The sequence below is a fragment of the Macaca nemestrina genome, chromosome 15, assembly GCF_043159975.1.
Source record: "Macaca nemestrina isolate mMacNem1 chromosome 15, mMacNem.hap1, whole genome shotgun sequence".
Classification (NCBI taxonomy): Eukaryota; Metazoa; Chordata; class Mammalia; order Primates; family Cercopithecidae; genus Macaca; species Macaca nemestrina.
In genome coordinates this window covers 109,158,169-109,172,928 of record NC_092139.1, presented here as the reverse complement: position 1 = coordinate 109,172,928, position 14,760 = coordinate 109,158,169, and the positions used below count along the sequence as shown (strand labels likewise).

The 14,760-nt window shown below is 47.1% G+C and overlaps 2 protein-coding genes across 4 annotated transcripts in view; one reads left to right on the top strand and one right to left on the bottom strand.

Annotated features, from left to right (window-relative positions):
* Nucleotides 1-3,139, bottom strand: part of LOC105464375 (aconitase 2) — a 59,872-nt gene extending 56,733 nt beyond the window's left edge. Inside the window, exon 1 of one of the 2 annotated variants that reach the window (XM_011712210.2) lies at nucleotides 3,003-3,139. In XM_011712210.2, the coding sequence (XP_011710512.1) occupies nucleotides 3,003-3,038 (36 nt within the window). In that variant the 5' untranslated portion in view covers nucleotides 3,039-3,139. Of the gene's footprint in view, nucleotides 1-2,676; nucleotides 2,817-3,002 lie in introns of those variants that run through there. The other variant, XM_011712211.3, reaches the window with a different exon arrangement.
* Nucleotides 3,140-3,263: 124 nt separating this feature from the next.
* LOC105464378 (PHD finger protein 5A) lies at nucleotides 3,264-13,626 on the top strand. Of its 2 annotated transcripts, none has more exons than XM_011712213.3 (4): nucleotides 3,264-3,584; nucleotides 4,035-4,058; nucleotides 4,550-4,716; nucleotides 12,922-13,626. In XM_011712213.3, exons 1-4 carry the CDS (start codon nucleotides 3,533-3,535, stop codon nucleotides 13,009-13,011), a joined length of 333 nt encoding a protein of 110 aa, XP_011710515.1. In that variant the 5' UTR covers nucleotides 3,264-3,532; the 3' UTR covers nucleotides 13,012-13,626. The 2 variants fall into 2 exon arrangements, with proteins under 2 accessions (XP_011710515.1, XP_024643294.1); XM_024787526.2 differs by lacking the exon at nucleotides 12,922-13,626 and adding an exon at nucleotides 8,553-11,244.
* The last annotated feature ends 1,134 nt before the right edge of the window (nucleotides 13,627-14,760 follow it).

Sequence of the window (14,760 nt, the reverse complement as noted above, 5' to 3'; positions counted from 1 at the left end):
TATATGAGTATTAGAGTTATTACAGAATTCAAATCTAGGTTGTCTGATGCCAGAGTCCATGCTCTCAACCATAACACTACGTTTGCTCTCTAATTCTGTTTCTTCATCTATAAATCAGGCTAATAAACCTGACTCATCTCACAGAGTCATGTGAAATTAGTCATACACAGTAAGATAAATGCTAGGTACTCTTAGTGCTGGGAGTAACACCCATCATTCTATTATCTACCTTCACCTTTGGTCCAGCCAAGGAAAGAAAAATACCGTATTTGGCTGAGAAAGATCTCCAAGGCCCTCTGCAGTCAGGTACATTAGAATACAGTGGAAGTTCCACAAGAACAGGGACTGTCTTTGCTTACCACGGTATTCAGAACAAGCAGTGGGCGCTCAGTAAATATACGGTGAATGAAGTAGGAATGAATTGACTACAGCCATAGGGTTCTGCATATATGACTATTAAGGTGGTAACCATCATTTCACAAATGTATCTAAGCACAAAAGAGGTAAATGTACAAGCTTCTCAGAGAAACCGTGTTAGTTGGTTACTTGAGACAGCCTGGTTATTGGGAGGCAGTGTGCAAACCGCATAATATTGTTCATTCATCTTAGCTGAAGGAACAAATAAGGAGACCAGGATTTTAATCCTGACTCTGCTACTGGAAGTCACCCAGGCTCTCAAGGTCTTAAATTTTCCACCTGCAAAAGAGGTTAGTCGACATGATGGTCGTAAACTCATTCTACTTACTCATCACTTTCTAACATCCAGTTGCTGAATATACATTTGTTCAATGAAGATCATCCTCAATTGACAATGGATTCAGGAAGTAACTTACTCAAGGTCACAGGATCAGGAAAGAGTATGAACTACAGCCCAGATCTCCTTTTACACCAGTCTGATACTCATACTTTCCAAGATCCTTTTCAGTTCAAAATGGTGTGATATTATTCTTCTCTTCCAAGTTCAAGAACTCTATAATCATTTATCTTTTTTTTTTTTTTTTTTTTTTTTTGAGACGGAATCTCGCTGTGTCACCCAGGCTGGAGTGCAGTAGCGCGATCTCGGCTCACTGCAAGCTCCGCCTCCCGGGTTTACGCCATTCTCCTGCCTCAGCCTCCGAGTAGCTGGGACTACAGGCGCCCGCCACCACGCCCGGCTAGTTTTTTGTATTTTTAGTAGAGACGGGGTTTCACCATGTTAGCCAGGATGGTCTCAATCTCCTGACTTCGTGATCCACCCGCCTCGGCCTCCCAAAGTACTGGGATTACAGGCTTGAGCCACCGCGCCCGGCCTTATAATCATTTATCTTACCAAATAATCTTGACTGACTCCCTTAACTCATGAGACAGGAAGAAACAACTGTTTCCACATCATTAACCTAGAGAATCAAAAGACTTGAAGAGGCCAGATGGGGTGGCTCACACCTGTAATCCCAGGACTTTGGGAGGCTGAGGCAGGCCGATTACTTGAGGGCAGTAGTTTGTGACCAGCCTGGTCAACATGGTGAAACCCTGTCTCTACTGAAAATACAAAAATTAGTCAAGCATGGTGGCACACGCCTGTAACCCAGCTACTCGGGAAGCTGAGGCAGGAGAGTCACTTGAACCTGGGAGGCAGAGTTGCAGCCAGCCAAGATTGCACCATTGCACTCCAGCCTGGGTGACAGAGCGAGACTCTGTCTCAAAGGAAAAAAAAAAGACGTGAAGAGATAATCAGGTGCAATCGTTTGCCTTTGCCCAGAATTGAGATCAGAAATATTTTCTTTCAGATAAAAGATTTTATTTTAAACCACATGGTTTAAATTTAAGCAATGTGATTAAAAATAACTTCAAGTACCACAATGCTTCCTGAGAGTACAATGCATAACAACTTGTAAAATTCTATTATCAAAGTTGCGCCACTGGATCCAAAAAAAGATTCACAAAGTTAACTGTGAAAGGTTGACAGAGAATGTCTACAGATGCTTGCTTGATTTTTATTAATGAAAGACACATTTGACATTGAACCTTTGAGTATAACACCTTCCCAGGGCTGTCAAGTTAGAAGTGAAAAAATCATCTGGCAGTCGGTCAGCTTTCTAGATAGCTCCTAACGGGGGAGTCAAGGTCAAACTGGAGTCTCCTTATCCTCCCATATTTGACAAGCAACTTACTGTGAGCTCAAAATATTCGTACTGCATTCTGACAAACAGAAATCATCGCACCCTGGTTCAGAAAGTTCTGTGAGGGCAGGCTGACATAAACAAGAACTCAGTGGTGGTAGGGCCCATGCTTCTGCCACAGCACTTCGGTGACACTCTAAGAACCAGAACTTCCACCTACTTTCTACCAGTTTTATCACCTATCAAATGAGAAAAATCATCTCATTCCTATGATTACATGAATCAAATAATATTACGAAGAATTAAAAAACAGTCCTCAAATCTTGTGCAAACGTGAGAGACTATTATTATTATTTACTACGTAGGGGCCCAGAAGACCACCTCCCCCCCTCGGGCATTCCATGTTCCGCAGGGTCCTCAAAAGGTGGTACAGGGTCCTAGTTTCTTCTCCAGACTCCAGGCCTGGCAACCGTAGATGCTGTCATGTCTCTGTTGCTAAGAGATGGGAAGTGAGGCCTCAGGAACTGGGCCTAGAAGGCTCAACAACGACCGCGCCCCCTAGTCACCTTGTCCTCACCTTGAGGAATGGAAAGACACCCCACGGGAGCAGGGAATGCTGTCCTCAAAAAGAAGAAAGAGGTGCCTCCGCTCTTCACCCGGCCGCCGCTGCTTGGGCCCACGCTTCTTGCGAGGCGGGGACAGGGCCAGGAAAGCTGACTGTGCCGGGGACGCCTTGACCTAGGGCACCAGAGGAGCGGACACGGGTGCCGGGCCCACAACCGGAACAGGTACACGAGAAGTTGGCCCCAGGTCGGGCCCGCCTCGCCCTGCCTCGCCCATAGCCGCCGGCACAGTAGGAGGCACCCCGCCCCCGTGAACCCAGAGGTCCCTGAGCTCGCTCACCTGCAGCCGAGTCACCAGTAGGCTGTAGGGCGCCATTTTGTGCACTGACAAAGATGAGGTCGCATGCAAGTGACGTCCCAAACGGCGCCTTTTAAAGCCTTTGGGCAGGGGCGTGCCCGGAAGAGTGGGGCGTCACGGTGAAGGCGAGGCCTCCCTAGGGGCACCAGAACCCTGGGAACGCAATGAGCGGAGCTCAAGAGTAATGAACAGACACGCAAGAGGAAATAGAACTGCCTAAAGACACTTGCAGAAGTAGATACCAAGCACAAATATGTTTTATCCAAGAACAAATTTTAGTTATCTCTGCCATCCAAATCTGGGAGTGTTTTTAAGACTTTCATGCACCTGCCAGGACCTGGCCACACAGCAGCGACAGAAACTCGCGCGAGAGCAAGAGGGGCCTGGTGCAAGGATCGTAAACTGACGGAAGCTTAGAGGACCAATCACAGCGACGTGGAGGCAGGAACAATGGGAAATAAAGGTCGGACGGAAGTTCCCGAAGCTTCCGGTGGCCGGCTTAATTGGGAGCTATGGCTAAACATCATCCTGATTTGATCTTTTGCCGCAAGCAGGCTGGTGTTGGTGAGACTGCGCCCTGCCCCTGTCTGTCTGGGTAGGGGTGGTATTAGGAGCTGGGGGGTCGGGGGTTCCCATCACTTCCTTAGTGGCTTGCCCAGCTGGCGCCACGTTTCCCGCCTCTCGGGCGCGGGGTGTTGTAGGAACGCGCAGGTTTGTGGCCGCTGATGAGAAGAGGGCGGGGGTGCGCGTGCTGGGAGCCCCAGGCAGGTATCGGGGGTGGGGTCTGGGCCAGGTCCACAGAAACTCAGAGCTTGCCCCAGGACGTTGGAGGAGATTCAGAAGGGTGGTTGGGCTGTGGGTTTGGTTCATTTGGAAATTTGTAATGATAAAATGGCTATCCGCAGGTATCACTGCAGTCCGTACTCATGTCCCTACCCCCAGCTCGAGGATGTACTTCCCGTTTGTCAAAACCTTTATTCTAATTGTACTTTTTAACCATCTTTCATCTTGCAGCCATCGGAAGACTGTGTGAAAAATGTGAGTGGAACCTTCCGTCCCAACAGCCCACCCTTCCCACTCCCAGTTTCTGTGGAACCAGCAAAAGTGCCACAAAGAGGGCTTTGAGTAGATGTGCCTGGAAGTATGTGAACACTGAATGCTGGACTTCAACCAAAGGCCCCTCTGTCTCCCCACTGCCACTTGCACATTTAACGCTGTATCTCTCTAGTTTTCAACAGGAAAAATCGCCAGAGTAGCATGACCCCTCCCTAATACACAGCACTTTGCCGGCAATTATATAGGCTTATCATCTCTGAGGTGATTTTCTAGGCTCTTTACATATGTTAATTGATAAACTTTTGTATATGTTGAGGGACTTGAGATGGATACTGGGTAAACCAAGTTTTGTGATGCCAAGAGGAGGGTCCTAAAGTCACTGTCAAAAGGAGACTAGTGTATTTCCCCATGGCAGGAGATAGCAGAGGACTGAAGAACTTGTTGTGAGTATGACTCCATTCTCTTCCTTACAGGTGATGGCAAGTGTGTGATTTGTGACTCCTATGTGCGTCCCTGCACTCTGGTGCGCATATGTGATGAGTGTAACTATGGATCTTACCAGGGACGCTGTGTGATCTGTGGAGGCCCTGGGGTCTCTGATGCGTATTATTGTAAGGAGTGCACCATCCAGGAGAAGGATGTAAGTGTACAGCTTTCCATCTGACCTTTCCTGCTTTTGTTTCCTGCTTTTTTGCCATCCACTGCAATCTCCTATGGTCTATGGAGATTACTGTGTTCATCTAGTCATCTAGGTTATAATTTTTTCAAGTTCTGTGAGTCAAACTGGGTGTAGTTCAATAAAAGGCAGTTATTTTGCATCAAGGGGAAAAATGCAAGGGAAGCAAATCTTTGTCAAGACCAGCAATTTGAAGAGCCCTCTCTCTATTCATGTTTCTCTGTGATTATTTTTATTCAGAAATGACATCCGGCTGGGCGTGGTGGCTCACACCTGTAATCTCAGCACTTTGGGAGTCCAAGTTATGAGGATCACTTTAGTCCAGGAGTTCAAGACTAGCCTGGGTCACAGAGCAAGATCCCATCTCAACAACAACAACAAAAAACAATTTGGTTTTTTGGTTTTGTTTTGTTTTTTTGTTTTCCTTTTTTTTGAGACAGGGTCTCTTGCTCTGTGGCCCAGGCTGGGGTGCAGTGGCATGATCACGTGCAAGGCTCACTGCAGCCTTGACCCCCCCGGGCTCAAACGATCCTCCCACCTCATCCTCCCAAGTAGCTGGGACTGCAGGCATGCGCCACCACACCTGGCTAATTTTTTTTTGTAGAGACAGGGTCTTGTCTTGTTGCCTAGGTTGGTCTCAAACTCCTGGGCTCAAGTGATCCTCCTGCCTTAGCCTCACCAGGTGCTGGGATTACAGGCATGAGCCATCACTCCTGGCCAGAAAAACATATTTTTCATTAGTCGGGTGTGCTGGTGTGTACCTGTGGTCCCAGCTACTTGGGAAACTGAGGCGGGTGGAGGATCACTTGGGCCCAGGAGGTCAAGGCTACAGTGAGCCATTTTCATGCCACTGCACTCCAGCCTGGGTGACAGAGACCCTGTCTGTTTATAAGGCCTGTACAGCCCATGTTGTGTCATAGCCACTCATTAATGTCTCAGATCTATCATTAAGCACTATTCGGGTGTATATCGTGACAAAGTTGAATTTGGGACGATTCAAGTTGACTTCAGCTTTAAGCAGGTAACAAGTACCTTTGGTTTAATATTGCAGAAGTGATTGTGGCCCTGCATCATGACTTTTTTTTTGTCCCTTGACACTGCGTAGTGGCAGTGGTTACTTACTATTCAACTCTCTGAGCCAAATGCCAGGAGAGAGAGCTTATAGACCAGTGCTACAGGCAAGGTTTACCCCATTTCTTTCGTTTAGTATTGGCAGCAGGGTTTTTGTGGGGGAAAACTATGAATCAGCTTGTTTTCTTCAAAAAACAAAACAAAAGGAAGTATGATACAGTCTCACTAGGTTAATGATAGTACCCAGTTATCTAATTTATTTATTTATTTGTTTTTTATTTTTTGAGACGGAGTTCACTCTTGTTGCCCAGGCTGGAGTGCGGTGGCACAATCTCGGCTCACCGCAACCTCCGCCTCCTGGGTTCAAGCAATTCTCCTGCCTCAGCCTCCCGGGTAGCTGGGATTACAGGCATGCGCCACCACGCCCAGCCCATTTTGTATTTTTAGTAGAGACGGGGTTTCTCCATGTTGGTCAGGCTGGCCTCAACTCCCAACCTCAAGTGATCCGCCCACCTTGCGTCTCCCAAAGTGCTGGGATTACAGGCCTAAGCCACTGCACCTGGCCCAGTTACCTAATTTAATTCTAATTTAGAGTAAGGCAAAAGATACATAATTCTTCATATTTCCATGAGCAAAGAATAGGTCTTTTATAGATGTTATCACACCTTGTTCCTCACAATAAGTTTGAGAAATAGGGATGATTATTATGATACCCATTTTATAGTTCCTCTGACAAGCCCAGGCTATTCAACGAAACCTTGTAGTGTCCCCATTTCACCATGTTGTACTTTTATTTATATATTTATTTTATTTTATTTTATTTTTTGAGACAGAGTTTCGTTCTTGTTGCCCAGGCTGGAGTGCAGTGGCGCCATCTCGGCTCACCACAACCTCCGCCTCCCGGGTTCAAGTGATTCTCCTGCCTCAGCCTCCCGGGTAGCTGGGATTACAGGCGCCTGCCACCACCCCCGGCTAATTTTTGTATTTTTAGTAGAGACGGGGTTTCATTGTGTTGGCCAGGTTGGACTCAAACTCCTGACCTTGTGATCCACCCGCCTGGGCCTCCCAAAGTGCTGGGATTACAGGTGTGAGCCACCACGCCTGGCCTTATGTTACCCTTTAATGTGTGCTTTTGGGATGTTTCCATGGTGAAGGCAACAACGCCAGTACCTCATTTCATGCACTTGGATCCTACCTACCCCCAGTAATTGGGAGAGATTGGGCCAGATAAGACTACACCATTGGGCCAGGCACAGTGGCTCATGCCTGCAATCCTAGCACTTTGGGAGGCCAAGGTAGGTGGATCACCTAAGGTCAGGAGTTTGAGACCAGCCTGGCCAACATGGTGAAACCCCGTCTCTACTAAAAATACAAAAATTGGCCGGGCGCAGTGGCTCATGCCTGTAATCCCAGCACTTTGGGAGGCCGAGGCAGGCGGATCATGAGGTCAGGAGATCGAGACCATCCTCGCTAACATGGTGAAACCCTGTCTTTACTTAAAAAATAAAAAAATTAGCCGGGTGTGATAGCAGGCACCTGTAGTCCCAGCTACTTGGGAGGCTGAGGCAGGAGAATGGCATGAACCCAGGAGGTGGAGCTTGCAGTGAGCGGAGATCACGCCACTGCACTCCAGCCTGGGCGACAGAGTGAGACTCTGTCTCAAAAAAATAATAATAACAAAAATAAATAAAAAGAAAATACAGGCCGGGCGCGGTGGCTCAAGCCTGTAATCCCAGCACTTTGGGAGGCCGAGGCGGGTGGATCACGAGGTCAGGAGATCGAGACTATCCTGGCTAACATGGTGAAACCCCGTCTCTACTAAAAATACAAAAAACTAGCCGGGCGTGGTGGCGGCGCCTGTAGTCTCAGCTACTTGGGAGGCTGAGGCGGGAGAATGGCGTGAACCCGGGAGGCGGAGCTTGCAGTGAGCCGAGATCACACCACTGCACTCCAGCCTGGGAGACACAGCGAGACTCCGTCTCAAAAAAAAAAAAAAGAAAATACAAAAATTAACCGGCGTGGTGGCACACATCTGTGATCCCAGCTACTTGGGAGGCTAAGGCAGGAGAATTGCTTGAACCCAGGAGGCAGAGGTTGCAGTCAGCTGAGCCGAGATCAGAACATTGCACTCCAATCCGGCAACTAAGAGCAAAATTCCCTTAGGCCAGGCGCGGTGGCTCAAGCCTGTAATCCCAGCACTTTGGGAGGCCGAGACGGGCGGATCACGAGGTCAGGAGATCGAGACCATCCTGGCTAGCACAGTGAAACCCCGTCTCTACTAAAAAATACAAAAATTAGCCGGGCGAGGTGGCGGGCGCCTGTAGTCCCAGCTACTCGGGAGGCTGAGGCAGGAGAATGGCGGGAACCCGGGAGGCGGAGCTTGCAGTGAGCTGAGATCCGGCCACTGCACTCCAGCCCGGGTGACAGAGCAAGACTCCGTCTCAAAAAAAAAAAAAAAAAAAAAGCAAAATTCCCTCTCAAAAAAAAAAAAAACAGTACACCATTGAATCTTCTATTGTTTAGGGAGATGAGAAAGGTCCTGAAGTAACAAAAACATAATTTCCGTTAGTGATTTGGACCTTTCTCTTGTCTGCAACTCCGATTTGCATTTACCTTCAACTATTAAGTCATATCCTGCTGTCCGGAAATCCGAATCTAGTCTACTAGCTAGATTACACTTCATTAGAGGCAGGACTTTGGTTTGTCTATTCACCTCTCCTTTTCCTTAGGCCGTGGTATGGTGCCTGACATGCGGTGCAAGCATGGTACATGTGTTTTGGTGCTGTCCCTGTAAGTCATCCAGAGGTATCCCCTTTAGGGTGTCTAATACATAGTAGGTGTTTGTTAACTTCTGGTCTATAAGCAGTGAAAGCATAATAAGGTAACAGCAGTGAAGAAAAGTTACAAACAATTCCTAAACTAGCTACAGGGTAGCTATTTAAGCCATTTAAGACAGCATTTTCTTGAATTTTTGTATGGTTCTAGCTAGAGTTCTTATCTAGCATAAGCTTGCAATCAGAGAATGCTTAATAAATGTTAATTGCTGTCTGACTCCTCTGAATGTGGTGTGTGAACTGATACCTTTGGATCCTCATGCCTCATTCTGTCCCTGAGACTTACTCTAGACGTCACTTCCCTGCCTTCACATTATACACGAATGTTCTGATGACATTTGAGATGGAATCTAGCTCACATTTTCAGCGCTAGTTTCCAAGGAACACAAAGTCTAGTGACATGATCCAGGCTCTCAGCCTTACAGATCATCACGTAGATTAAGTGGCCAAGGCTCTTTCCTATGCAGAAACCTTCCTACAACCAAGGCAACCCTTGTTATTGTTCTCTTCCTGCAACTTTCATAATTGATAAGGGAATTAGACAGGTAAGCTAAGCCAGGTATTCTCATTTATAATTTTTCGAAGCCACAAGAATAACCAGGAGACAGGGATGATGTCTATGGACATTGCTACCAGAGGACTAATTGGTAGGTTCTTAGGGTGCCGCATCGTGTAATCCCCTTAATCTTGATTCCTTTTGCTTACCATTTTCCTCAGTTCTCCCAACCAGAACATAAGAAAAATAGCACTAACATTTATGAAGCTCTTAATATATGCCAGGTGCTTAGCTGAACATTGTTATCCAAAAGTTCCATGTGATACAGATGAGGATGCTAAGGCTTAGAGACGTTAAGCAACTTGGTTAGTCCAAGGTCAAGTGGCTAATGAGTGACAGATCAGGACTAGAACCTAGGAGGTCTGACTCTTTTTTAATTAATTAATTAATTTTTTTTTTTTTTTTTTAGTTTTTTGAGATGCAGTTTTGTTCTTGTCGCCCAGGCTGGAGTGCAATGGCATGATCTTGGCTCACTACAACCTCCACCTCCCAGGTTCAAGCGATTCTCCTGCCTCAGCTTCCCAAGTAGCTCGGATTACAGGCACAGGCCACCATGCCCAGCTCTTTTTTTTTTTGAGACAGTCTCACTATGTCGCCCAAGCTGGAGTGCAGTGGTGTGATCTTGGCTCACTGCAACCTACACCTCCTGGATTCAAGCAGTTCTTCTGTCTCAGCCCTCTGAGTAGCTGGGATTACAGGTGTGCACCATCACGCCCGGCTAATTTTTGTATTTTTAGTAGAGACAGGGTTTCACCATGTTGGTCAGGCTGGTCGTGAACTCCTGACCTTGTGATCCACCCCCCTCGGCCTCCCAAAGTTGCTGGGATTACAGGCGTCAGCCACCGTGCCCAGCCTAATTTTTCTTTCTTTAGTAGAGATGGGGTTTCACCATGTTGGTCAGCCTAGTCTCAAGCTCCTGGCCTCAGGTGATCCACCCACCTCGGCCTTCCAAAGTGCTGGGATTACAGGCATGAGCCACCGCGCCCAGCCTGACTCAGTGTTTCTTAACCTTTTATTTATTCATTCTCATCATTGCACCTCTAAGGAGAAAAGTTAAAAGTTAATGTAAATTAATTAAATTTTCGGGCTAGCTAAGCTGTAAGTAGGCTGGGAGCAGTGGCTCATTCCTGTAATCCCAGCACTTTGGGAGGCCCAGGCAGGCAAATCACGAGGTCAGGAGTTTGAGACCAGCCTGACAAACATGATGAAACCCCATCTCTACTAAAAATACAGAAATTCGCTGGGCGTGGTGGCGGGCGCCTGTAATCCCAGCTACTCAGGAATCTGAGGCAAGAGAATCACTTGAACCCAGGAGGCAGAGGTTGCAGAGCGCTGAGATAGCGCCACTGTACTCCAGCCTGAGCAACAGGGTGAGACTTCGTCTCAAAAAAAAAAAAAAGCTAACCTGTAAGTAAAGAACGGAGCTGTACAAATTGGAGGATTGGGTGATACCATCACTTGGTACCTTCCAGGAATATTTAGGTATCTATAAGGATAGTTTATAAACCTTGACCTGATCTAGTCGTCTTCTTTTACAGCTGAGGAATAATATAAGTCCCAAGAGAAGCAACTTGCCCACATTTGCGTCAGTAAGGCACAGTTTAAGCTGTCATCATACCATGAGTTTCACAGCCTCTCTAAAGGGTTTAGAGTGCTGTTATTATGTTTAATATCAGGCCTTTGTCCAGGAGAGGCAGCTAATGCCTTATTTTTACAAGGACATTAAATAGAGATTACATTGCTTACTTGGGTTCACCTAGCAAGCTATTGGTGGGTGGCTTCCTTGGTACACCAGGCTTCAGAGATGGAAGCTGTCAATGTAATGACTTGATACATGTTTTCTAGGAGATCCTAAAATGTTAGTGTTAGCTTTGTGTGTTTTCGGAGATTTTTGTAGTTGTTAACGTCTGCCCCCAAAGAAAGATGCTAGTTGAGTTAGAAATGAGTTGGCTAAGGACGATTAATTCATACTATTGCCTAATATCACAGGACTTAAACTCTGACATGGGTGTTTAATAAAATCAACAGACCTGTAGGGCTTTTCCAGTTACAGCTTCCCCGGTTTTTCTTCCATCATCCCTGATCAACTGGTGGAGTCATCATTTCTGTAGAACACAGCTTCCCAGGGGCTTCACTGAAAGCACTCAAGCTCATCAAATGGCCAGGGCAGCCTGTCATGACAAATCAGTGCATGGTCTGTCAACAGCCACCTATCACTAGCACAGTAGTGCTCTGTACCCCCAAGACCATGTGTTAAATTAAGTGAATTAATGAAGACACATAAAACCCAGTATTCTCCTATGGTATTTAAAATGTAAGGGCTGGGCGTGGTGGCTCACGCCTGAAATCCCAGCACTATCAGGAGGCCAAGGCGGGTGGATCAGAAGGTCAAGAGATTGAGACCATCCTGGCCCACATGGTGAAACCCCATCTCTACTAAAAATACAAAAATTAGCTGGGCGTGGTGGCGCGCCTCTGTAGTCCCCACTGCTCGGGAGGCTGAGGCAGGAGAATTGCTTGAACCCCGGAGGCGGAGGTTGCAGTGATCCGAGATCACGCCACTGCACTCTAGCCTGGCAACAGAGTGAGACTCCATCTCAAAAAACATAAAAGTAAGGTATGGCCGGCCACAGTGGCTCACGCCTGTAATCCTAGCACTTTGGGAGGCTGAGGCAGGCAGATTGCCTGAGCTCAGGAGTTCGAGACCAGCCTGAGCAGCATGGTGAAACCCTGTCTCTACTAAAATACAAAAGACATAAGCCGGGCGTGGCGGCATGCACCTGTAGTCCCAGCTACTCAGGAGGCTGAGGCAGGAGAATTGCTTGAACTCGTGATGCGGAGGTTGCAGTGAGCCAAGATCGTGCCACTGCATTCCAGCCTGGCGACAGTGAGATTTTTTCTCAAAAAAAAAAAAAAAAAGAGTTTCATAGTCTACCTCAACTGTATCATATTAGCAGCAGATATGGCTAAGATAAATGGCTAAACCGTTAATCCAAAAGTTATAAAATGGTCTTTTTTTTTTTCTTGAGACAGAATTTCTCTCGTTACCCAGGCTGGAGTGGAGTGCTATGGCGTGATCTTGGGTCACTGCTACCTCCGCCTCCTGGGTTCAAACGATTCTCCTGCCTCAGCCTTCTGAGTAGCTGGGACTACGGCACACACTACCACGTCTGCCTAATTTTTGTATTTTTAGTAGAGACAGGGTTTCACCACGTTGGCCAGGCTGGTCTTGAACTCCTGACCTCAGGTGATCCACCTGCCTCGGCCTCCCAAAGTGCTGAGATTACAGGCATGAGCCACCGTGCCCGGCCTACAAATGATCTTTCGTAAGTGCTAAGAGATAGGGAAGAAACTGATCTTGGCCTCCCAATGAAGGAGATACTGATGTTTGGACACATTTACAAACCCATTTATCGGGTTTTTCAAATACTAAAATGAGAATTTGAACTCTGACCAATTTTTTTTTTCCAAGAGATGGGGTTCTCGCTGTGTTGCCTACAGTGGGGTACAGTAGCTGGCTATTCACAGGCATGATCATAGCTCGCTACAGCCTCGAACTCCTGGGCTCCAGCAATCCTCCTGCCTCGGCCTTCTGAGGAGTAGCTGGGACTAAAGGCACATGCTACCACACTGGGCTTAAATTTTTTATCTTAAGTCACTCTTGGTTCAGGCTCAAAGACTTAACAACTTCTCTGTTCTGTTTTCCAGAGAGATGGCTGCCCAAAGATTGTCAATCTGGGGAGCTCTAAAACAGACCTCTTCTATGAACGCAAAAAATACGGCTTCAAGAAGAGGTGATTGGTGGGTGGCCCCTTCCTCCCCCCAACATCAAGCTGCTGCAGCTGCCAGAAAACATGCCTACTACTACCAGCAGAAAGGGAGCAGAGACCATAGCATCACCAGGAGTGCCTGCTAGTGTACTGGCAGCTTGCCACCCCCTCCTCTCCCTTCACCCAGACGTGGTAGGGATGGAAAAGGATTCTTCACAGAGCACTCTGGCACACCGTATCAGAGAAAAGTTGATAGATTAGTTAATGATTTTTCTTGAATTTGAGAAGCAGAGATCTGTTCTCCATATTGATATGTTCTCCCTCAACCAAGATCTTCTAAAAAGAAGTAATATTTTAGTCTTCTGCTTGAGGAGTTGGCTGTGAAGCTACAGCTGGTGAAAACCACGTTCTTGCAGCAGCTCTGGTGGCAGCTGTCCTTGAGGAACTTTTGGTGTGTGGTGGGAAGCTATCAGAACAAGAAATGTAGGCATTTACTGTTTTGGGGGGAGAGGGAGGGGTGCTCCGCCATCTTGAAAGGCATTTATTCATTTAACACTTGTGCTGTTGTCATGTTATTTTCCTTTTGAGAAATTGGAAACGCTGTTGCTATTATGTTAATAAAGTTGGTGTTTATTTTCTGGTAGTTACCTTCCCCATTTAACTTTAGGAATTTATTTTAGTCATCCAGGAATTTGTGATTCAAAACAAGAGGTAGTTGCCGGGTGCGGTGGCTCACGCCTATAATCCTAGCACTTTGGGAGGCCGAGATGGGTGGATCACGAGGTCAGGAGATCGAGACCATCCTGGCTAACACGGTGAAACCCCATCTCTCCTAAAAAATACAAAAAGTCAGCCATACATGGTGGTGGGTGCCTGTAGTCCTAGCTACTCGGGGGGCTGAGGCAGGAGAATGGTGTGAACCCGGGAGGCAGAGCTTGCAGTGAGCCCAGATCGCACCACTGCACCCCAGCCTGGACGACAGAATGAGACTTCGTCTCAAAAAAAAAAAAAAAAAAACCAGAAGTAGTGGGATTGGTTAAGTACTCTGTCCTCTTATTACCACTGGAAGGAATTCAAAACCACCCATACCTTTCATTATAGATAAGTCAAAGTCATTTTTAGAAACGTACTATTTTTTCCTTCCTATCCAACTTTAATTTTGAATTGAAGAGATGGCTTCCAGTGATGGTGGAGGCTGGGCACAGTGGCCCATGCCTATAATTCCAGCACTTTGGGAGGCTCAGGCAGGCAGATCTTGAGCCCAGGGGTTCAAGACCAGCCTGGGCAACATGGCAAAAACCCATCTCTATGAAAAATATGAAAACTAGTCAGGTATAGTGGCATGCACCTATAGTTTAGTCCCAGCTACTCAGAAGGCTGAGATGGGAGGATCACTTGAGCCTTGGAGATTGAGGCTGCAGTGAACAGTGATCCTGCCACTGCACACCAGCCTGGGAGACAGAGCAAGACTGTCTCCAAAAAAAAAAAAAAAAAAAACGGGCTGGGCACAGTGGCTTGCACCTGTATTCCTAGCACTTTGGGAGGCCGAGGCAGGCAGATCACTTGAGGCCAGGAGTTCAAGATCAGGGTGGCCAACATGGCGAAACTCTGTTGCTACTGAAAAATTAGCCAGGCATGGTGGCACACACCTGTAGTCCCAGCTACTTGTGAGGCTGGCACAAGAGAATTGCTTGAACCTAGGAGGCAGAGGTTGTGGTGAGCTAAGATGATGCCATTGCACTCCAGCCTGGGCAGCAAGAGCAAAACTCCATCTCAA

Bases quoted from the DNA above. Each gene is read 5' to 3' on its own strand.
- LOC105464378 (XM_024787526.2), top strand. From the start codon at position 3,533: ATGGCTAAACATCATCCTGATTTGATCTTTTGCCGCAAGCAGGCTGGT. The intron at 4,059-4,549 runs GTGAGTGGAACC...TCTTCCTTACAG, and splicing joins CGGAAGACTGTGTGAAAAAT to GTGATGGCAAGTGTGTGATT. The intron at 4,717-8,552 runs GTAAGTGTACAG...CCTTTTCCTTAG, and splicing joins GCACCATCCAGGAGAAGGAT to GCCGTGGTATGGTGCCTGAC.